The 24,203-nt window shown below is 38.7% G+C and overlaps 1 protein-coding gene across 1 annotated transcript in view; it reads left to right on the top strand.

Annotated features, from left to right (window-relative positions):
• The window catches only part of C9 (complement C9), a 66,721-nt gene extending 42,741 nt beyond the window's left edge, over positions 1–23,980 (top strand). Inside the window, exons 7-11 of the mRNA XM_086361526.1 lie at positions 6,018–6,258; positions 7,452–7,577; positions 9,947–10,125; positions 18,972–19,200; positions 23,658–23,980. Of these exons, the coding sequence (XP_086217652.1) occupies positions 6,018–6,258; positions 7,452–7,577; positions 9,947–10,125; positions 18,972–19,187 (762 nt within the window). The 3' untranslated portion in view covers positions 19,188–19,200; positions 23,658–23,980. The remainder of the gene's footprint in view (positions 1–6,017; positions 6,259–7,451; positions 7,578–9,946; positions 10,126–18,971; positions 19,201–23,657) is intronic.
• The last annotated feature ends 223 nt before the right edge of the window (positions 23,981–24,203 follow it).

Raw genomic sequence — 24,203 nt, 5'->3', positions numbered from 1 at the left:
ATCCAATCATCTCATCCTCTATCATCCCCTTCTCCTCCTGCCTTCAATCTTTCCCGCTTCAGGGTCTTTTCTAATAAGTCAGTTCTTTGCATCAGTTGGCCAAAGTATTGGAGCTTCAGCTTCAGCACCAGTCTGTCCAATGAATAATCAGGACTGATTTCCTTTAGGATTGTTTGGTTTGATCTCCTTTTCATCTTGGGGTTTAGAAGGCAAAAGCAGGAAGTCAAGAGACATCCAGAATAACAGGCAAGTTTGGCCTTGGAGTACAAAATGAAGCAGGGCAAAGGCTAACAGAGTTTTGTCAAGAGAACACACTGGTCATAGCAAACACCCTTTTCCAGCAACTCAAGAGATGACTCTACACATGGACATCACCAGATGGTCAGTAACAGAATCAGATTGATTAAGTTCTTTGCAACCAAAGATAGAGAAGCTCTATGCAATCAGCAAAAACAAGACCTGGAGCTGATTGTGACTCAAATCATGAGTTCCTTATTGCAAAATTCAGGTTTAAAAAGAAGAAAGTAGAGAAAACACTAGGCCATTCAGGTATGACCTGAATCAAATCCCTTATGATTATACAGTGGAGGTGATGCATAGATTCAAGGGATTAGATCTGATAGAGTACCTGAAGAACTATGGATGGAGGCTCATAACATTGTACAGGAGGCAGTGACCCAAACCATTCCAAAGAAAATAAATGCAAGAAGGTGAGCTGTTTGTCTGAGGAGGCTTTACAATGCTGAGGAAGGAAGGGAAGATAAAGGCAAAGGAGAAGGGGAAAGATATATCCAACTGAATGCAGAGTTCCAGAGAATAGTAAGGTGAGATAAGAAGGCCTTAAATGAACAATGCAAAGAAATAGAAGAAAACAATAGAATGGGAAAAACTAGAGATCTATTCAGGAAAATTGGAGAAATCAAGGGAACATTTCATGCAAGGGTGGACACAATAAAGGACAGAAATGGTAAGGACTTAACAGAAGCAGAAGAGATTAAGAAGAGGTGGCAAGAATACAGAAAAGAACTATCCAAAAAAAGGCCTTAATAACCCAGATAACCATGATGGTGTTGTCACTCACCCAAGGCTGGTCATCTTGGACTGTGAAGTCAAGTAAGATTTAGGAAGCATTACTACAAAAAAGCTAGTGGAGGTGACGTAATTCCAGCTGAGCTATTTCAAGTCCTAAAAGATGTGGCTGTTAAAGTGCTGCACTCAGTATGTCAGCAAATTCAGGAAACTCAGCAGTGGCCACAGTACTGGAAAATGTCATTTTTCATTCCAATCCCAAAGAAGGACAATGCAAAAGAATGTTCAAACTACTGTAAAATCGCACTCATTTCACATGCTAGCAAGGTTATACTAAAAACCCTTCAAGCTCGGCTTCAGCAGTCCATGAACTGAGAAATTCTAGATGAACATGCTGTGTTTCAAAGAGGCAGAGGAGATTTTACCCTGAAGGGTGTTTGCTGATTTCTGTTAAGAAAGAGCTGCTTTTAATACCAGGTGGATCCTGAGACAGCAGGCAGCCCGTCTGTCTGACAAGACATCAATCAAAACAGGAGTTATCTGCTGACTCTTCCTTAACTCTGCCCTCCCAAGTGGCCCTGGGAAGCCTGGTGAACTCAAGACTCCTCTTCAGTCCACTCAGCTAAAACTCATCATGATCCCAGCTTTTCCAGCTAACAGTCAGTGGACCTGGTTTCAAAGAATCTCGCAAGAAGAGGTCTCGCGTAGATGCTGGTTGTGCTTCTATTTGTTCTACGCTGTGACGTTAGCACTGCTACTCGGCGGTGTTTTCATCACTTTGTCCTCTGATCATCCACCCTTCGCCCTGGTAACAACAATGATTGCTACCGGCATTGTGTTTTTCATCCTCACTGGACTGATGTACTTGTGTGAAGCAAACAAGGTATCAGCTTTCACACAAGAAAAATTTTCAAGGAGGAGAATTGCTCAGGATCCTTGTAAGGCTTTAGAAAGAAAAACAACCAACGGTTGCCACCTGACTGTAATATCATCTTAAACCTGGAAATCCTTGGGACTTGGATATTTTAATAATTTAAATAGAAATAAACTCTGGCCTTTAAAAAAAAAAAAAAAAACAAAGAGGCAGAGGAACCAGAGATCAAATTGCCAGCATCCATTGGATCATGGAGAAAGCAAGGGAGTTCTAGAAAAATGTCTATTTCTCCTTCACTGACTATGCGAAAGCCTTTGACTGTGTAGATCACAGCAAACTGTGGGAAATTCTTATATAGTTGAAAGTAGCAGACCACCCTACCCATCTCCTGGGAAACCTGTACATGTGTCAAGCAGCAAGAGTTAGAACTTTACATGGAACAGCTGACTGGTTCAAAATTGGGAAAGGAGTACAAAAAGGCTATATATTGTCACCCTGCTTATTTAACTTATATGCAGAGTACCTCATGTGAAATGCTAGGCTAGATGACTCACAAGCTGGACTTAAGATTGCTGGGAGAAATATCCACAACCTCAGATACACAGACGATACCACTGTAAGAACAGGAAGTGAAGAGGAAATAAAGCGCTTCTTGATGGGGATGAAAAACAGAGTAAAAAAGCTGGCTTGAAACTCGACATGAAAAAGCTAAGATCATGGCATCTGGTCCCATCACTGCATGGCAAGTAGAAGGGGAAAAGAAGGAGAAGTGATAGATTATCTTTCCTTGGGCTCCAAAATCACTGCAGAAGGTGACTGCGGCCGTGAAATTAAAAGATGCTTGCTCCTTGGGAGGAAAACTATGACAAACTTAGACAGCATAGAGACATCATTGTACTGACAAAGATCCATATAGTCAAAGCTATGATTTTTCCAGTAGTCATGTATGGATGTGAGAGTTCAACCATAGAGGAGGCTGAGAGCCAAAGAATTGATATTTTGGAATTGTGGTGCTGCAGATGACTCTTGAGACAGCAAGAAGATCAAACCAGTCAATCCTAAAAGAAATCAATCCTGAACATACCTTGGAAGGACAGTTAGTAAAGTTGAAGCTGCAATACTTTGGCCACCTGATGCGAAGAACCCACTCATTTCCCTGATGCTGGGAAAGACTGAGTGCAATAGGAGAAGTAGGTGGCAGAGGATGAGATGGTTAGATAGCATCCCCAACTCAGTGCTCATGAATTTGAGCTAACTGTGGGAGATGGTGGAAGACAGAGGAGTCTGGTGTGCTACAATCCATGGGTCCCATAGAGTGAGACACAATTAAGCAACTGAACAACAAAATATATAGACGGTGCTTCAAGTTGTAGGCGTTGGTGAGACCACTAAAAAATTAGTGTGGTTAGAAAAGGGAAGATCAAAGACGTAACTCGAAACTTCAATAGAAACTGGTCTGGGGAACAAGGAGTGAAGGAAGGAAGAATGTAGCCAGGGTGACATAGAACCTAATTACTCAAAGTGTGTTCTGTGACCAGTAGAAGCAATGTCTCACTGGGAAGTTTAGGATCTCAGACCCTACAACAAACCTACTGAGTCAGAACTGCATTTTGACAAGATTCTCTAGATGTTTATATTGTATGGTTTGAGAAGCACTATCCTAGATGACAAAAAAGAAAAGAGTGATGAACTGTCAAATGTACTAATATATGCAAGAGGATATATAGACGTGACCACTGGCTTTAGCATTGTGAAGATCACTGGCACCTTCAGAAGAGGTTTTGAATAAAAGAGAAGTTTTGTTGGTAGTTGAGAGGGCAGCAGCACGACTAGGTTAGATTTAAGAGAAAATGGAAAGAGAAGAATTGGAAACAACCAGACTAGAAAACTCTTTAAAGGAATTTTGCTTCTAATTGGGCTTCCCTGGTAGCTCAGCTGGTAAGGAATCCACCTGCAATGCAGGAGACTCCCGCATTCAGGTCTGAATGCAGGTTCAATTACTGGGTTGGGGAGATCTCCTGGAGAAGGTATACTGCAGTATTCTTGAGCTTCCCTGCTGGCTCAGATGGTAAAGAATCCACCCACAATGCGGGAGACCTGGGTTCAATATCTGGATTGGGAAGATCCCCGGAAGAGAGCATTGCAGCCACTCCATAATTTTTGCCTGGAGAATCCTCATGGACAGAGGACCCTGGTGGGCTACAGTCCATGGGGTCACTAAGAGTCGGACATGACTAAGAGACTAAACACAATGAGGGCAAAGAAATGGATGGCAAGTGGTCAGACAAGTAAAACCAAGAAATTACTTTTATTCCCTTAAGATGGAAGAAACAAGGATGGATTTGGATGGGAACGATCTAAGATCTATCTCTAAAATAAGCTGAACCAAAGAATATAATGTCTTTCTGACAAGATACACCTCTCAATTTTAGCAAATGAAAAGAAATTCAAATATGTTTTGTGCGTCTTTGAGATTCTGTTAAGAATGATTATGCAATTCACCAAATGGAAAACATATAAATATGGAATAAGTTTCTTTAAGATTCTTGTTAGATACTGAATCACCCAGCATCGGTTGAAATTAAGTCCCACAGTGTAAACAGTTGTGCTTCTAAAACATAAAAAAATTGCTGTGATGTTCATACATACCAAGATTCACCTTTAAAAAAATTATAAAATGTTTTAAACTCCTATGCAATGAACACGTGTCCACCACAACTACAGCAGGAAAATTTTAAAAGAACCTGCCACAAAATCATGGGATCTCAATTGTGGTTTAGTTTTGCCTGGGACAGTCTATAGCATTGAATCGCATAGCTCTTTGTCACTGCCCCTGTTTCCCTTGGGAAATGTAAGCCACCATCCCTGGAAACATTTAAGTGCTGAGGTGTTTAGATTGACTTTGAAAACTACTTCTTCAAATATTGTCTGTCTTTCCCTGTTATCAAAGATTCGGAGGACTTAGGAGAAGACACAGAAAGGCCTGAGACCCAGGTTTTCAGTATCAATCTTTGCCACAGATTTGGGGAAAATAATTTGATACATTTGTATCCCAGTTTCCTCGTATGTAAAATAAGATTGGGCTTCATATATAATGCCTACATATCCTTCCATTGTTAACATTTTAAGTCACCTTAGTGAAGTATAATTTACATAAAATAAAATGAAAATATTTTAGCATATAGTTCCATGAGTTTTGACTGTTATATCCACCTCCTCAAACAAATGCAAAATATTTCCATCACCTCAAGAAAATTCCCTCATGCCCTTTGAATCAATCCCCTACTGCCTAGGAGGCAACCACCTAGGAGACCAGATTTCTCTGACCACAGCTTAGTTTCACCTGTTCTAGAACTTTATATAAACACAGCAGAGTCATATAGTATGTGGGCTTCCCAGGTGTCACTGGTGGTAAAGAACTCTCCTGCCAACGCAGGAGCATAAGAGACAGGTTCAATACCTCGGTTGGGAAGATCCCCTGGAGGAGGGTATGACAACCCACTGCAGTATTCTTGCCTGGAGAATCCCATAGACAGAGGAGCCTGGTGGGCTTTAGTCCATAGGGTTGCAAAGAGCTGGACATGACTGAAGCAACCATACACACACGCATACCGTATAAACTCTTTGGTGTATATTTCACTCAGGAAAATGTTATTGAGATTTATTTGTGTTGTTGCCTGTATCAGTAGTTCATTCCCTTTTATTGCTAACTGGTATTCTTTTGTGTGAATAGACTACAATTTGTCTATTAATTCTCCTGTCAGTGGACATTTGTCATTTTCCATTTTAAGCTGTTCTGCTCAAAGTTGCTATAAAAGCCTCTTACAGATCTTTGTGTGAACTGCTCTTACTGATTCTATGTAGAAATGAATTTGCTGGCCATGGGAGTGTTGACTTTTTTAAGAAACTGCCAAACAGTTCTCCAAAGTGATTGTACCATTTTATCCTTCCAGCAGCAGTGCGTGAGAGTTCCATTTTTTGTACATCTTCATCAACATTTTTGATAGGATTTTAAGTTTCTCATTCAAATGGGTTTTCTAAATTTTTTGTGAGTTTTAAATTTGAAATAAGGGTGATAAAATTCATGTTTCTTTTCTTCTGCTCTGCAATAAAGGAAAAAATGTTTCTGCATGTAAAAGGGAAAGTTCACCTGGGAAGATTTGTGATGAGAAGTCGGGATGTCATGCTGCAAACAACTTTCTTGGATTCTATAAATACTCTGCCGACTACTTACGAAAAGGGGGAATATTTTGCATTTTTGGAAACCTATGGAACCCACTACAGTAGCTCTGGGTCTCTTGGAGGACTCTATGAACTAATATATGTTTTGGATAAAAAGTCCATGGAGCAGAAAGGTATACTGAGAAATAGAGCTCTAGCTTCCAATGTTGTTTGAATCAACCACTATTTCTAGCACTAACCTCTTCCAGTGGTTAGCACTAAAAACAGTGGTAGAGTTCTATAACCTGCTTCTTTGAAAAAATTCATTCCCTGCCTTTTGGCCTCAAAAATCCTATCAAACAGCAAGTTGACTTCCACCTCAAACAAGATAACTTGGCCATGTACTACTCAGCAAGGCTACTGAGAAATGCACAAATTCGTATTGCAATATAATGTTATTTGGTGATGCTGCTTTTAGTGAAGCACTATTTACAAAGGGCTTCCCAGGTGGGGCTAGTGGTAAAGTACCCACCCGCCAATGCAGGAGACCTAAGAGATGCAGGTTCTATCCCTGGGTTGGAAATAGACCCAAGGAAGGCATGGCAACCCACTCCAGTATTCTTGTCTAGAGAATCCCAAGAACAGAGGAGCCTGGTGGGCTACAGTCCATTGGGTCACAAAGAGTCGGACCTGACTGAAGCGACTTAGCACAGTCCACAGCACTATTTACAAGGTAAAAGAAAGTACAAGAGACATCATTTATATAACCTCTTGCTTAATCTGTAGACTGGTTCAATTATATGTGTGCCAATTATCTTCAAAGTATTCTTGAGAATTGGAAAGGAAATGTTATAAAGTTTCTCCCAGAGTGGAAGGAAAAAGCAGTGGTAACAACATATAAGTCTAAAGCAAGAGTAGAAAATTAGTTTTACCTCATATGATGACAGTTCTAACCATAGAGTGGTAGTTGAATTGGGTCCATATTGAGTAGGCTTCTGACCACAGTTGAAATCATAGAAAAGACTCTTATTGATCATCAACGTCTGCCATATGTACAGAATAAAGTGTCATGTATTTAAATCATCTGCCCAAAACAGGTTCCTTAACTGTTTCATGATTCTGTACCCTCATCTGTAAAATGAGGATAAGGATAAAGCTTACCTCAAGAGGTTAATGTGAGGATTAAGTTAGTTAATTTCACAAAATACTTAGAATGATGCTGGGCACATCATCATTCAGTACATGTTAGACATTGTCTCCTTTTTGAGTTCAGTAATAATGTCTAGGAATCTAAGTCAGTATGTTTCTTACAAAATAACAAAATTGGAATTTATTGATGATATTGACAGATATTATTGAATAATTTCCAACTAAATATATTAAACAGGTATTGAACTGAGGGACGTACAGAGATGCCTCGGGTTTGATCTGGATTTGTCTCTGAAGGTTGGAGTTGAAGTTACAGGAAATTTTGATTCAAAACTTTGCTCAAAGAAGGGTATGGGTCAAACAGGTAAGTATGACTTAACTTACCAGGGTAAAAAGAAGGAAGAAATGTCCATGAGAACGGCCCTGTCACTATGAGTCTTCTTTATTGTCTCTCTTCTTTATGTAAAAACAAAGCAAAAAAATAAAAGTGTTTAAAGCTATTTTACTTTTTTTTTTTTGGCTGAGCCACACCAGCTTGTAGGATCTTAGTTCTCTGGCCAGGGATCGAACGTGGGCCCTTGGTGGTAAAAGCATATAGTCCTCACCACTGGACTACCAGGAAATTCCCCAAAACTATTTTATCTTTGTAGTGTTTCCCAAATGGCTATAAACACAAGTAACCTGGGGACATATATTCAATGGCTGAGCCCTGAAGTGCACAGCTCTGGTGGTGGTCACTGTAGATTTGTATATTTACCATGACAATGGTAGAATACCCACAGTAGAAAAATATCTTGAGGAAAGTTTTCTTTATTTTCCCCTAATTTTAACAAAGCTTCTGAATGGCCTAAAGGAGGTGCTGTCTGTGTCCATCAAGAGAGGAGAAGGCCAAAGCCATCTCCTTAACACCCTAATTTTCCACCTGACTCAAAATCCCTAATTCATCCTCACCCAACTGGTCAAAAAGTACAAACTTCCAGTTATAAGATAAACACATACTGTGGATGTAATATACAACATGATGACTCTAGTTAACACTGCTGTGTGATATCTTTGAAAGTTGCTAAGAGAATAGATCCTAAAAGGTCCCATCATAAGGAAAAAATCATTTTTGTAACCATATGAGGTGATGTGTGTTAACTAAATTTTGTGACAATCATTTTGTAATATATATATATGTATGTATGTATGTCAAGTCATTATGTTGTCCACCTTAAACTTACACAGTGTTGTATGTCAATTATATCTCAATAAAACTGGGTGAAAACGGAAAAATCCCTACTCCATCCTTAACATTAAGTCAGTACATAACTTTTTAAAGAAATGTAAATTGCTTGGTATAAATATTACTTCTGTTGCTAATCATTGGCAGATTTATAATCAAGAGTGGTGCTGGAGTTCTCAATTTTTCATTCTGACCAGAAATACTTGAGAGCATTCTCAGAAATACAAATGCCTAAGATTCACCTTTAAAGAGTCAGCTGATAGTGGAGAAGTAGAGGAGAGGAAAACCTAATATTTTTAAAAGCATACCAGTCACGAACATGTGGTCGTGAATGGAAACTACTGCTGAAGTGAAAAGAAAGCTGACCTTGCCATCAAATGTCCTAATTTCAAAATTTGACCCTGAAGCTTACTATGTGGTCTTGGGCTAGTCACTCCACCCCTCTGAGGTTCAGTTTTCTTATCTATAAAAATAAGGAAGCATAAAAATATCATCTTGAAATTAGATTTTTAGTTCAAAAAATTCACAATTCTAAATGATTCACCCAAATCTTTTTAAAGTGGTTTGGTCTGGGAGAGACTGAGGGAGAAATATGCAAAAAAAAATGTGGTGGAAAAACCTGTGCTTTTTATTTTATTCTTTTTTCATATTCTTTGATATTTTATAATATTAGAATAGTCAATGCAAATGTATACAAAATATAAAATATAATTATGAAGGTAAGTCTTCAACAAAAAATGCATGCAATCAAGGTTCATGTTGGACTTCCCTGGTGGTCCAGTAGTTAAGAATCCACCTCCAGTGCAGGGGATATGGGTTTGATTCCTGGTCTGGGAAGACTTCACATGCTGTGGGGCGACTAAACCTATGTACCACAACTCCTGAAGCCCATGTGCTCTAGAGCCCATGCTCCGCAACAAGAGAAGCCACTGCAATCAGATGCAGTTGCAACTGGACATTAGCCTCTGCTCACCACAACTAGGGAACGCCCATACAGCAACGAAGACCCAGGGCAGCCAGAAATGAATAAATTTATTTTCTTTAATAGAAAAGTCATGTCCCCATGTGTGCCCATGCTTAGGTGATGAACTTTAAATTATTGTGTTGCGTGTGTTCATCTAGTCACGTCCAACTCTTTGTGACTCCGTGGACTACAGCACAGCAGGCTTCCCTGTCCCTCACCGTCTCCTGGAGTTTGCCCAAGTTCATGTTCATTTAAATTCTTAATGTATCTTAAATATCATTCCATTTATATTTTCTTTTAAAAGATTGAAATCTATAATTGTCTACTAATAAAAATTATCCTTGGATCTCTTCTTGGCCTTTTGGCTAAAATCAAGTGTAAAAATTACCCTTGGAGATTTGGGGTGAAAAAATTACCTAAGTAATATCTATAAGTAAAATTCAATAAATGTACTAGAACTATACCTTGTGAAAGGGTTCAATAAATATTTATCAAATATCACACAACTATACACACTTTACTTATGTCTTCTTTCTCTTCTCAGAAACGAACCCAGAGGCTGACCTCTTCGATGATGTTATTACCTTCATAAGAGGAGGAACCAGAAAATACGCAACTGAACTGAAAGAGAAACTTCTCAGAGGAGCCAGAATGATCAATGTGACTGACTTTGTAAATTGGGCCGCTTCCTTAAATCATGCTCCGGTGCTCATAAGCCAAAAAGTAAGAAATACTTATTTTCAAATAGAAGATTTTGTCATTTTTCTGACTAAATGTAACTTCATCTGAAAGGCATGTGAATATCAAAGTCACTCACTCACACCCCATCCCTGAAAGCAGCATGGCATAGAAGAAAGGTGGGGAATGGGCATCAGACCCTCGCAGTCTCTGTTCCTCACTAGATGTGTCATATTTTCTGACTTCTGCAATGCTGAGTTCTACAGGGCTCCATGTGTACTTTAAGACTTAGTATGATTGCTTATATAGAGACTATAGCACAGATTGGTACAAAATAGTTGCCCAGAAATTGTCAGTTCCCTTCCAACTGAGCTGGTTGTTCCTTGCCTTGAAGTGACATCATACCACCCTTTTCAACATAAGAGAATCATATTTATCAAGGGCCTGTGTGAAAAAAAAGTTCATAAGTCCTCAGAAAGTAAGACCAAGGATGAGAAATTCTCATGGTTAGGAAATCCTTTCCTTTTTGTTTCTTGATCATAATAGTCTTCAGTTTATAAACCTTTTGGGACTTTACAGTCTGGTGCATATTCCTAAGGGGGAAAAAATGGCATTATAACTATTAATAAAAAATATAACTGTCAATGTTATTTAGCCTCATCATTCTCTCCCCAAACTAACTAAAAAGGTATATGTTTTCCTTTACTGCTTATTTTCTTCCTGATATTGTTAGAAAGTATTTTTCCTACTTTCTTCTATGAAAGTGAAAAGTAAAAGTTGTAGTTGCTCAGTCCTGACTCTTTGCAGCCCCATGGACTGTAACCCACTAGTCTTCTCTGTCCATGGAATTCTCCAGGTAAGAATACTTGTGTGGCTAGCCATTCCCTTCTCCGGGGAATCTTCCCAACCCAGGAATCAAACCCAGGTCTCCTGCTTTGAAGGCGGATTCTTTACTGTCTGAGCGCCTTTTCCCTGTCCGTTTCACAATTGTCTTCCCTCTGGTCAAATTTATCTTTGATTGACCCATACTTCCATTTTATTAACTCGAGCTATAAACATGTTGACATTTTTGATAGGACTAGTTATTGGAGAATTGGGTTTCTTCATTCTTCATTACTGTCTTTAAAGGGAGTGAAACCACCAAAGCTACCTCATTTATGTGATTGAGAAACTCAGAAACTGCAAAATTATGATGGAAATCTATGAAAATCTAGCCAGTTGTAAATGTGCAAACACATCCATGAAAGACTTCAAATATTTTGTTCAAAAGCTAGGATAAAGAGAAGAAAAAAGCTAACCAAAACTAAAATCAGAAGAGTTCACTCTTATTTTGTCATATTTAAATAATATTTATACTCATTATCTTGCACTCAGTGAAATAAATCTGTCAGAAGATCTTAAACAGGAAAATAATTGGTTGAGAATTCCCTGGTGGTCTAGTAGGTTAGAACGCTGTACTCTCACTGCCAAGGGTCTACATCTGATCTCTGGTGTGGGAACTAAGATCCCACAAGCCGAGTGGCCAAACAAACAAAAGAATTGATTTAAGTAGAAGTTTACATTCAGTTCATGCATTCATTCGTGCTCAGTCATGTCTGACTCTGTGACCCTATGGACTGTAGTCCACCAGACTCCACTGTCCATGGAATTATCCAGGCAAGAATACTGCAACAAGTTGCCATTTCCTCCTCCAGGGGATCTTCCCAACCCAGGGATCAAACCTGTCTCTTGTGTCTCCTACATTGGCAGATCAAGTCTTTCCCACTGTGCTACCTGTGAAGCCCTTACATTCAGATGGACATCTAAAGTGACTTGTCTTCTCATCTCTACAAAAAAAGTTCAACTGTTCTTGTATGGATCCAAGATTGTTCTCTGAGGAGGTCTTAATAACAATTTATCATATTCTGTTACTGTTGTTGTTCAGTCACTAAGTCATGTCCAATTCTTTGCAACCCCATGGACTGCAGCATACCACGCTCCCCTGTCCTCCATTATCTCCCGGAATTTGCTCAGTTTCATGTCCATTGAGTCAGTGATGCTATCCAACCATCTCATCTTCTACCACTCGCTTCTCCTTCTACTTTCAATCTTTTCTAGCATCAGGATCTTTCCCAATGAGCTGGCTGATCACATTAGATGTCCAAAGTATTAGAGTTACAACATCAGTCCTTCCAGTGAATATTCAGGACTGATTTCCTTCAGGATTGACTGGTTTGATTTCCTTGCTCTCCAAGGGAGTTTCAAGAGTCTTGTCCAGCACCACAGTTCAAAAGCATCAATTTTTCAACACTCAGCCTTCTTTATGGTCCAGCTCTCATATCCATACATGACTGCTGGAAAAACCATAGCTTTGACTCTATGGACATTTTTTGGTAAAGTGATGTCTCTGCTTTTTAATATGCTGTCTAGGTTTGTCATAGCTTTCCTTCCAAAGAGCAAATGTCTTTTAATTTCATGGCTGCAGTCACCATCTGCAGTGATTTTGGAGCCCGAGAAAAGAAAATCTGTCACTGCTTCCACTTTTCTCCCTTCTACTTGCCATTAAGTGACAGGACCAGATGCCATAATCTTAGTTTTTTTCATATTGAGTTTCAAGCCAGCTTTTTTACTCTCCTTTTTCACTCTCATCAAGAGACTCTTTTAATTCCTCTTCACATTCTGCCATTAGAGTGGTATCATCTGTGTATCTGAGGTTGCTGATATTCCCTCTGGCAGTCTTGATTCCAGCTTGTGAGTCATCCAGTCTGGTATTTTACAACATGTACTCTGCATATAAGTTAAATAAGCAGGGTGACACTATACAGTCTTGTCATACTCCTTTACAATATTGAACCAGTCCATTGTTCCATGTCCACTTCTAACTGTTGCTTCTTGACAGGCATACGGGTTTCTCAGGAGACAGGTAAGGTGGTCTGGTACTGCCAGTTCTTTAAGAATTTTCCAGTTTGTTGTGATCCACACAAAGGCTTTACATAGTCAAAGAAGCAGAAGGAGATGTTTTTCTGGAACTCCCTTGCTTTCTACATGATCAAACAAGTGTTAGCAATTTGATCTCTGGTTCCTCTGCCTCTTTGAAATCCAACTTGCACATCTGGAAGTTCTCACTCCATGTACTACTGAAGCCTGGCTTGAAGGATTTTGAGCATAGCCTTGCTAGCATGTGAGATGAAAGCAATTGCACAGTAGTTTGAACATTTCTTTGTACTACCCTTCTTTGGGTTTGAAATGAAAACTGACCTTTTCTACTCCTGTGGCCACTGCTGTGTTTTCCAATTTTGCTGACATATTGAGTGCAGCACTTTAACAGCATCATCTTTGGGATTTTAAATAGTTCAGCTGGAATTCCATCATCTCCAATGGCTTTGTTCGTAGTAATGCTTCCTAAGGCCTACTTGACATCACACTCCAGAATGTCCTAGAGCTGCTGCTTTTTTTAAATCTCAAGTCAATAAAGTACCTGCTGAAGACTTACTACTGAATTTACTAGAATTATTCAAAGACCTTCATCAGCTCTGTCAGCTCAGTACTACTGGCTGGATGCAAAATACAGTTTATTCTATTTTTAAGGACAACTATTGACTCCCATATTTTTAGACTAGTAGGTATTTCATCTTCCTGATGGCTCAGTTGGTAAAGAATCCACCTGCAATGTGGGAGACCTGGATTCGATCCCTGGGTTGGGAAGATCCCCTGGAGAAGAGAAAAGCTACCCACTCTGGTATTCTGGCCTGGAATATTCCATGGACTGTATAGTTCATGGGGTCGCAAAGAGTCAGACATGACTGAGTGACTTTCACTTTCACTCAGGCATTGTATCTAAAATATCTGTATGTTTCTTTCTTCAAGAATTGGAAGCTTGGATTTTTCATATTAATGTTCTCCCTGAGAAAAAGTCAACCATAGTGAGTCCACCATGAAACATTTCTTAAATTCATCTTATTATAGAAGAAATTCAGAAAATAGTAAAATAATATGAACTCTTTGACTCTATATGGCTTTTAAACCTCTAAAGAGACTTGAGATAAAGCTTAATTTAATCTTGAAATAGATTCCAAGTTATTTTGCTCTTATAAATGTAAGGTCCTTTGGTTAACTGGCATTTCCATGAGATAACTGAACAATCTATAGTCATGGATTTATTCTTTGGTAATTGAAGCATTCTATTGTCTGTGTATTATGACATGTCCAACTACTGGGATGACCATAATAAAACAATTGGCCTTTCTAGTCAATTATGAAAAAAATGGAAAAACCCCTCCTTACCCATATTAAACTGGTTTATATTTAATTCACTGTAGCAATCTACATCAATTATCTAGGTATTTATGTTGCAAATAGTTTCTCTTGGAGAAAACATGAGAAAGTTACATCAGTCTAAATTAAAAGCTGCTTAAATATATTGCTGAGATTTTCTAAGCAAAGCACTTGGTTTTATTTATATTTATTTTCCACACTAAAGTAACTATGACCATGCTATATTGGGTATAATACTGTGACTTTGATTACCCTTTTGTTTGTGTGTGCTTCAGCAGACCCCAGATCACTTCTTGAGGAGTGTCTTGGCCCAGCCCAAGAATTGTCCTTCAGCCCTTCTCTGAGGAGGAGATAAGCTAGGTCACCCTTCCAGTACTGGTTTTGTCATAGTCTTCAGCTTTCATGAAAATATACTATTCCCATTTCCCGCTTGCCTGAATGTTAACATAAATGGCCCTACATTTTGCCTCAATAGAATACCTGAATTTTGGTTTCTTTAGCTTATTGCCACAAACCAGTTATTAAAATGTCAGCTGAACGAAATTACATTTAGTAAGGATTGCCTGAGAGATATAAAGTTTATGATTTCCTCTAGAGCAGTAGTAGTAGAGATGAATCAGTATAGGTAGCATATAGCATATTGACTTCCTGCAGAGTTTTATTTTTGCATTATAAAAACGAATTTATGCTTGCTTTATTTACTGAAAGGATATTAGATAATACAACATCCTCTTTATGAGAAATCATGGGAGATATTACTCTTCATTCTCAGTGTCAAGGATCATTTTGTTTCTCTTGAGAATCAAGTGAGCTTTTCTTACATGCATGTAATTTAAAATTCAGTTGTCTTATTCAACTTGCTAGAATTTATGACTCACTTCATGCACTGATGGGTCCTCCTGCATGACTTTTGTGCATTTTTGTTGCTTTTGCCTTCATCTTGCCTTCGCCATGCATTCTCAAATCTCCTTTCCCTCATTTCCCTCAGCAGCTCTTATCCACCCACATATCAAGTTCTATCAAGCTCTTTCTGGAGCAACTTTGAGTAAGAATGAATTAATTGATCTACCATTTTTATCATGCAACTCTTAGAACGATGCACCAGATGTTAAAAAAACATCAGAAGAATTTTAAAGAGCTGTGGTACCAGCGTTCTACACTATAGTCATTACAGTTATAGTGACGTCATCCCTAACTCCCTTGTATAGCAGTTTAAAACAAAACACTTTTTCAACACACTACATTTGGTTCATATAGTTGCATTAAGTGGACATCAAGAAACTTAAGTGTAGTTAATATCAAACTGTGTTGTGAATTCATTGTATTTTAGCATGTCACATGATAGATTACATCTACTGAAAATTCATAAATTTTATGAATTAGCAGTAGGATTCAGATTTTCACTATGACATCTTTACTTGGGAGAAAGAAACTTCTACTGAAAATGGTAGAAAAAGAACAGTTAGCCAGTATGAGAGAACAATGAAAACTGTTTTTTTACTTAACAGAAGGCCAAAGTTCATCAAGGGGGAAAAAGTGTAGCTCTTAAAGCAAACTTCAAGAAGTGCATTTTCACTGTTTTTTGTCTTCTTTTGGGATTCTTGACTCCAGGGGTTCCTCTAAAACTATTTACCATTGCATGTCCTTCCTTTTTATCTCTTTGAACACTGTTTATGAATTTCATCCAAACTGTATTTTGGATGTGCCCCTCTAATCCTGTATCTTCAGTTATCTGGCCTTGACTTTCCTTTGAAGGGTAAAAACAAGATGGATTTCTTTTCTTGAAAATCAAAATAACGCCACCACATACTTATGCTGTTTGTGCTAATGTGGCAACACTCTTAAGAGGTTTCTTTCTTCCAATTGAATATGTCAGAGTTGGAATCTGAATCCTACGTGCTAATTCATAGAAGACTCTACTGAGGGACAGTTGTGGGGACTTTGTAGGAGTTCTTGATGTGTTCAGGATATGAGCCTATTCTAACAGTGTTACAGACGTCTTCTTTCACTGCAGGACTCTCACCCTCCAGTGGCATTCTTTTTTGTTAGTTTGTTTTTATTGGCTGTGCCATGTGGCATGTGGGGATCTTTGTTCCCCAATCAGGGATCAAACCTGCATTTCCTGCAGTAGAAGCTCAGACCACCAGGGAAGCCCCTTTTCTAGTTTTTTATTTTATTTTTTATTTACTTATTTTGGGCTGTGTCAAGTCTCAGTTGCAGCATGCAGGAACTTTCATTGTGGCATGCGGGCTTCTCTGTAACTGAGGCACAAAAGCCCCATGGCGTGTGGAATCTTAGTTCCCTGACCAGATATCCAACTCATATCTCCCACATTACCAGGGATTCTGTCAGAGTAGCTTGAGGCTTGAGGTGATTTTATTTTCTTCCAAAGAAAATACATATTTATATTTAAAAAGCTTCTGGGGTACTGACCCAGGATTATGTTTAAACTGGCTGCAGTCTTTGCCAGGGCTTCCTCAGTTCCAATTCCCGCTTACTTCTGGGGCTCTAGTCCTTGAGTCTCAACCGAAAACACAATTTGTTTACTTTTGTTGTTTCTGAATTCCAATCTTTTTCCCAGCCCAGTAACATACTGCCTTACCTCTTAGCTCCTCTTCCTGATTTAGGAAATGTATCAAGGGGACTGTTAACCCAAAAGTACTGATCTCACCTCACTGAATTTCCACCACCTCCCTGGTCTTAGCTTAGTCATTTTTTGTTATCTTGTTAGTTCTCTGGGGTCTTCAAGTGGATTTTTAAACTTCACCTTTATTTACTTGTTCAGCTTTTCTCACTGTCCTCAGAAAAAGGATTGGTTAACATTATTTAATCTATCATTACTCTTCTGCAGGAATTTGTGATATATTTTTTAATCTCATCTTTCTTGAGTCTTTAGATTCTAATTTCTTCTAAATTTTGCTATCTCATTTCAAAGTACTAAGCCACCAAAGGGTCTCATTTTCGACCCTATGGACTGTAGCCTGACAGGCTCCTCAGTCCATGGGATTCTCCAGGCAAGATTACTGGAGTGGGTTGCCATGCCCTCCTCCAGGGAATCTTCCAAATCCAGGGATTGAACCCAAGTCTCATGTCTCCTGCATTGGCAGGTGGGTTCTTTACCTCTAGTGCCACCTGGGAAGCCTATATATGGTTTATATAGATTTATAAAACATAACTCTATATATTCGATATGTGTTATATATGTAACAGTACTGTAAGAATTTTTTTTAAATTCTGCACTATATTACTAGTCTTTTTGTCTTTACACCCTCAAATCTCAACTTCATAGTCATTTTCTCAGGAAAGCTTTTCCAAACTTCCCTGATTCAATTGTGGCAACTGTGTATCTTACTTCAGGAATTTAAGGGTACAAAATAAATCACTTTGCTTCATTTATTTAAGTATAATTAAATTTGACATTTCCACCCTTCCTTGCTGCTGGAAAATTCATCCGTCATTCATTTGCTGGATGGGTTCAGGGTGGTTCTTGTTTGTCCAGATGTTTCGCTTTGGTAAATAAGGATAGGATATATAAGTATTTAGTCCATTGTGGTCACCCTGATGACCTCATGGTTCAAGTTTACAAGTTTACTTGACATCAATGGTTTCAAACGTTCCATGCCAAGATTGTGCATTGGAGACATTGACAAATCTGTAGCCTGGTCCCTGATAGCCACCTTCCCTAGGGGCCCTTCAAAGATTTCACTACTTGCCAAAACAGCTGTTAGAGATCTAGTTATGGTTCCTGCTACTTGAAGTATATGCTGACTCTATCCCCTTCCTGGACTGGAGGCAAGCTCTCCCTCAAAGGTAATAAGAAATTTGTTTTTAGAGACATGCTGGACTTGGCATCACACATAAACCTCTTCTTAGACAAGAGATCCAAAGCACTTGTCTACCTTCTGGAAAGGGGAGACAGACAAAGAGCAGCAAAAAGGATTCACAATAAATATGTCACTAAATTATCCTGCAGTATCAGTCTCCTTTCCTCAGTAATGGGCTTCCCTCGTGGCTCAGACAGTAAAGAATCCACCTGCAATGCAGAAGACCCAGGTTTGATCCATGGGTCGGGAAGACCCCCCCAGAGAAGAAAATGGCAACCCACTCCAGTATTCTTGCCTGGACAGAGGAGCCTGGCAGGCTACAGTCCATGGGGGTCACACAGAGTCGGACATGACTGAGTGACTAACACACTTTATCTCTATAATGGGATCTCCATGGTTACAGAGATCATGGCTACTTTTGATCACTAGTATAGGCTTAAAAACTAACATCATGTTGTTGTCAGTCACTCAGTTGTGTCCAACTCTTTGCGACCCCATCGACCATTGCCTGTCATGCTCCTCCATCCATGGGATTTTCCAGGCAAGAATACTGGAGTGGGTTGCCATTTACTTCTCCAGGGGATCTACCCAACCAGGGATTGAACCCAGGTTTCCCGCATTGCAGGCAGGCTCTTTACCATCTGAGCCATCAGGTCTTAAAAGCTAACATTATAGCTGACAATAGTAATCATTCAATAAGCCTTTGTTGAATTAATGAATCAAAGAATAAATAATTTAGTCAAAAATATTACATAAACTAAAATATTAGTCAGTAGGAAAAGACCTAAAATTAAACGTTTTTCTCTCTTGCAGCTAGTTCCGATATATGATCTGATTCCAGTGAAAATGAAAGATGCACACCTCAAGAAACAAAATTTGGAAAGAGCCATTGAAGACTACATCAATGAATTCAGTGTAAGAAAATGCCAACCGTGCCAAAATGGAGGGACTGTGGTTCTGCTGGACGGAGAATGTGTGTGTTCCTGCCCAAAAGAGTTCAAGGGAGTTGCCTGTGAAATAAAAAAATAGAAAATTTATAAAGGTGAGAACAACCTCTTAAACATCATTAAGGACAAAAATATGCATTTGGGAACTATTTAATTTGAAAGCTAGTTCTTCAGTTAATTTGCACTAAGCTTCTAGATTAGCCATATAAACAAAGGATAAAAATGGAATGAATAGTGGAAATGGACAAGTCAGCCTTTATGTGTCATTTAGCACACAGTTAACCTCTACCTCTTCCTCTAAATAGAGCTATAGACAATAAATTGTAATGATCGCGTTACTTTTTTAGTTATAAAAATTTTACATAAAGGGAAAAGTTTACAGAAGTCTAACAAACATCCAGAAACTCACCATGTGAATATATGTGTGTGTATATGTAAATATATATATACAATAAATACTTCAGAACCCCTTTATAAGAAAAATAATCACAGATACAATAGAGTACTTTGTACCACATCATCTCCCTGTAAAAAGCCCAAGTTGATTCTTGTCTCCCACACAACTCAGATACAGTTACTGTCTTCTTCTTCCCGTTTTATTGATATAGAATTGATGTACAGCACTGTATGAATTTGAGTATAGCATAATTATTTGACTTACATTTCACTTACCAGATTATCACAGTAAGTTAGGTGAACACCCATCATCTCATCTATTAATACAAGATTAAAGACTTAGAAAAAAAATATGTTTTCCTTATGATGAGAACTCAGGACTTTCTCCATTAACAACTTGCATATAATGTGTAGCAGTATTAATTATATTTACCATGTTGTACCTTATATCCCAAGGTCCTCCCTGTAGCTCAAAAGGTAAAGAAGCTGCCTGCAATGCAGACCTGGATTCGATCCATGGGTCAGGAAGATCCCCTGGAGAAGGAAATGGAAACCCAAAGTAGTTATTTATCTTCTAATCGGAAATTTTTACCTTTTTGACCATCTTCATTCAATTTCCCCTCTTCTTATCCCCATCTTCTGGTCACCACAAATGTGATCTCTTTACCTATGTGTTTGTTTGTTTATTTGGTTGGTTTTGAAGTGTGCTGCTGCTGCTAAGTCGCTTCAGTTGTGTCCGACTCTGTGCAACCCCATAGAGAGCAGCCCACCAGGCCCCGCCGTCCCTGGGATTCTCTAGGCAAGAACACTGGAGTGGGTTGCCATTTCCTCCTCCAATGGTTTTGAAGTATAATCAACCTATAACGCTATGTTAGTTCTTGTTACACAACATAGTTATTCGATATTTCTATAAGTTTCAAAAGAATCACCATGATACGTCTAGTTATCATCAGTCACCATACAAAGATTAAATAGTTATTGACTGCATCCCTTACACTGTACATTTGGTACCCCTGACTCATGCTTTGTACTCCTTAATCTCCCTCACCTATTCCTCGCCTTCTTTTACCCTCCTCCCCTTACAGTCACTTTCATTAAGTTAGGAGTATTTCCTTCTGGTCCATATTTTTCACTTTTTCCAAATACATCTGTGCCAATGGGAAAATATCCAATGTTGTTTGGGATGGTTTTTAAATTTATATACATGGTGTTCACTGAATTTTAATTTTTTAATTTTAACTTTACTATCCTCCCTGGTGACTCAGATGGTAGAGTTGGCCTGCAATGCAGGAGACTCAGGTTCGATCCCTGGGTTGGGAAGATTCCCCTGGAGAAGGAAATGTCAACCACTCCAGTATTCTTGCCTGGAGAATCCCATGGACAGAGAAGTCTGGAGGGCTCCAGATGAAGAAAACTGAGATTCTTCACTTTTTACAGCTAATCATCTGAAATTATATTTCAATATTTTGCTTTCTTCAAGGAGGAACGACTTTAGCCATCTTTCTAAAACTGAGGATTTACTAGGTCTTTCATTCTGGTAGAATTAATTAGAATCCTAATAGATAAGTAAGATTTAGCTCAACTGTTAATTATCATAAGATTAGCTAGTTAGGTTAATTTCTTTTGAAAATCATAACTTACTTTTTTATTGAACAAGCAGTTTCCTACAACAAAATGTCTGAAACAATTATTCAGTTTCCTCAAAGATTTCACAGCCTCAAGTTTATCATTCAACCATACTTTCAACCAAGGTCCATCTAGTCAAAGCTATGGTTGTTCCAGTAGTCATGTATGGATGTGAGAGTTGGACTATAAAGAAAGCTGAGCACCAAAGAATTGATGCTTTTGAACTGTGGTGTTGGAGAAGACTCTTGAGAATCCCTTGGACTACAGGGAGAACCCACCAGTCCATCCTAAAGGAAATCAGTCCTGAATATTCATTGGAAGGACTGATGCTGAAGTTGAAACTCCAATACTTTTGGCCACCTGATGCAAAGAACTGACTCATTTGAAAAGATCCTGATGATGGGAAAGATTGAAAGTGGGAGGAGAAGGGGATGAAAGAGGATAAGATAGTTGGATGGCATCACTGACTCAATAGACATGAGTTTGAGTAAGCTCCGAGAGTTGGTGATGGACAGGGAGGCTGGTGTGCTGCAGTCCATGGAGTCGAAAAGAGTCGGACACGACTGAACTGACAGAAATTTTTTTTTGTATTTACAAAGAAAATTTAAAAATTGTCATATTACAAGTGTCCTTTGCCCTTCTTAGCAAACACAGAAACTCAGGAATATGCTAACAATATACATGTTAATATTTCTCAGAAATTTTAGTATAACTGATTTACCCTATATACTAACTCTGTCTCTCACCTATCTAAAGTGTCAATCCTATGTTCTGTATTCCAAGCAGCATTTGTAGCAAAAAATTCATACTCAGGACCTCTGTTTTCTACCTGTTTCTCTATATGTGGAATATTCTTCAGCTTTCTGTAATTTCTTCAGCTCCGTCTTCTAATTTTTCAGTTATTTTTTTTTCAGCTGCATATAGACTATATCCTATAACCAATGAGCATTTTCTCAAATTTATTTTAATTATAAACTAATTATAATTAATTATAAATAAATTTAATTTCTATTTGTTTGTTTTTTGTTTTTTTTTTAAGTCTGTTTTTTTCTTTCCTGGCCTACTGGATGTTTCCCATTTCTATTTCTTTGAACATGCTGGAGGTGGTTTAGTCACTAAGTTGTGTCCAACTCTTGTGACCCCATAGCCTGCCAGGCTCCTCTGTCCATGGGATTTTCCAAGAATACTGGAATGGGTTGTCATTTCCTTCTCCAGAGGATCTTCCCGACCCAGGGCTCAAACCTGGATCTCCTGCATTGCAAGCAGAATCTTTACCTACTGAGCTATCAGGGAAGCCCTTTGAACATGCTAAACATGTTCATATAAAAGTCTCTCTCAGATTGACCTAGGATATATAGTTTCTACACGTACTCATTCTCATGGCATTTTTTTCTTCCTTGAGTATTAATAGTTTTTTTTATCTCAGGCCTAGTCTTCAGTGAAATTTGTTTCCTGTGGGAACCTTGTATATTCTGGCTAGAGATGGTAATCCTAGGGTTGTTTGTCTCTCGGGATATCCTGTTGTTTTTATCACTTTGCGCCAGTTTTTCATGTAAATTTCTTGATTTGGATTCTACATTTTGTATTAATGGACAATGACAATCAAGGTCCCTCCTCCTATATATATCACATGCTTGAAAACACTGGTGTCTTCTGGCTGACTTTTCACACCTGACCATGAGTTCCTCACTGAGACTCTAGACCACAGGGAAACCTTTCTTGCTGACTCTTTCCTTCATGGAAGCGCTTCTCGGCATCCAGTTTTCCACAGAACGTTCCGCTCCACATTTCCACATACACTGAACTGACCCCCACCATGAGGCTGAAAACCTTAGGATGTCATCTTTCTTTTTGCATACTATTTTCTTAGGGTGGAAGACTCTGCAACTTTATCCTCCTTAAACTAATCCAACCTCCCTCTCCTTATGTGTTTCTACTTCTCCCAGACCAATGGCTCTCAATCTAGTTGTTAATTGTATCAATATTAACCTGATATTAACCTATTAGCTTTTTTAAAGGGCAAAATAGAAATATAACAAAACAGATATCCACCCCCAAACCAGTTAAACTGGAACCTGTGTGGTGGATCCTGGGTTGCCATGGTTCTTTTTTTTCTTCTTTCTCTCCCTCTCTACCTTTGCTTTTCTTTGTCTCTTCTTTTAAATCCTCTGGTTATTCTAATCTATTTAGCCAAGGTTAAAAACCTCTATTCTGGACCCAGGTCAATTAACACCTCTGATGAAATCTCCTCCAGCATCTCCAGGCATCCGTTCTCTATCTATGTGCTGAGCACGTCCCCCGTGCTCTTTTAGCACTAATCACATTTACTCTCCCAACACCAGATGAACATCCCCTCTAGTTTGGAAATGCATCTTATATCTTAAACCTCACTGTCTTCCCAGCACCTGAACAGTATCTGGTATATCATAGTTCAACAGGATAAAAGGATGAGTAAATGGATGGGTGGATTGACCCAACACTGAAGCTCTATTAATCATTAAGATTTGATAATCCTTTTGTTTTTCTCTAGGATTGCAGTTGAAAAAAAAAGTAGAGCTGTTGGTTTCCCTGGGATCATATGGAAAGAAAAACACCAGCACCTTCCAGAGATAGTTCTTGCTGCCAAATGAAAAGCAACATGCTTCATGAAAATCCTACCAACCTCTGAAGTCTCTCTCTTAAATCCACAATGCTTCTTTTTCTCCTTCACTTCCCATGATGTTTCCATTTGTTATTCCCTAATGAGGAGAGTCAGCAGTGAGGTACGCCAGGACTTCTTTCCCACACAGCTAATGCCAATCTCTGGCTAGCAAAACAAAATTGAATTAAAAAGAGAATGTTGGTTTAAAAGACTTTAAAGTAATTGTCACAGTTCTTCATATGATGAGTATGTTCTGCCAGTTCCATTACCATGAGTCTGAACCATGCAATTTTGCTTTTGTTTACATTCCTGTGTCTTGTTCAGTCATTCGTGAATACGAGCACGCATTCATTCTGCAAATACTTGCCGAACACCTACCACAAGCACCGAACTCTGCTTTTTAAGTCTTAGCTTTGTGATTTAACTCTACACCTC

This window comes from Bos grunniens, chromosome 20 (assembly GCF_055505025.1).
Source record: "Bos grunniens cultivar Pamir isolate PY7600 chromosome 20, Bosgru_T2T1.0, whole genome shotgun sequence".
Taxonomy (NCBI): Eukaryota; Metazoa; Chordata; class Mammalia; order Artiodactyla; family Bovidae; genus Bos; species Bos grunniens.
The sequence above is the reverse complement of the archived record's forward strand: the minus strand, read 5'-3'. Positions and strand labels throughout refer to the sequence as shown.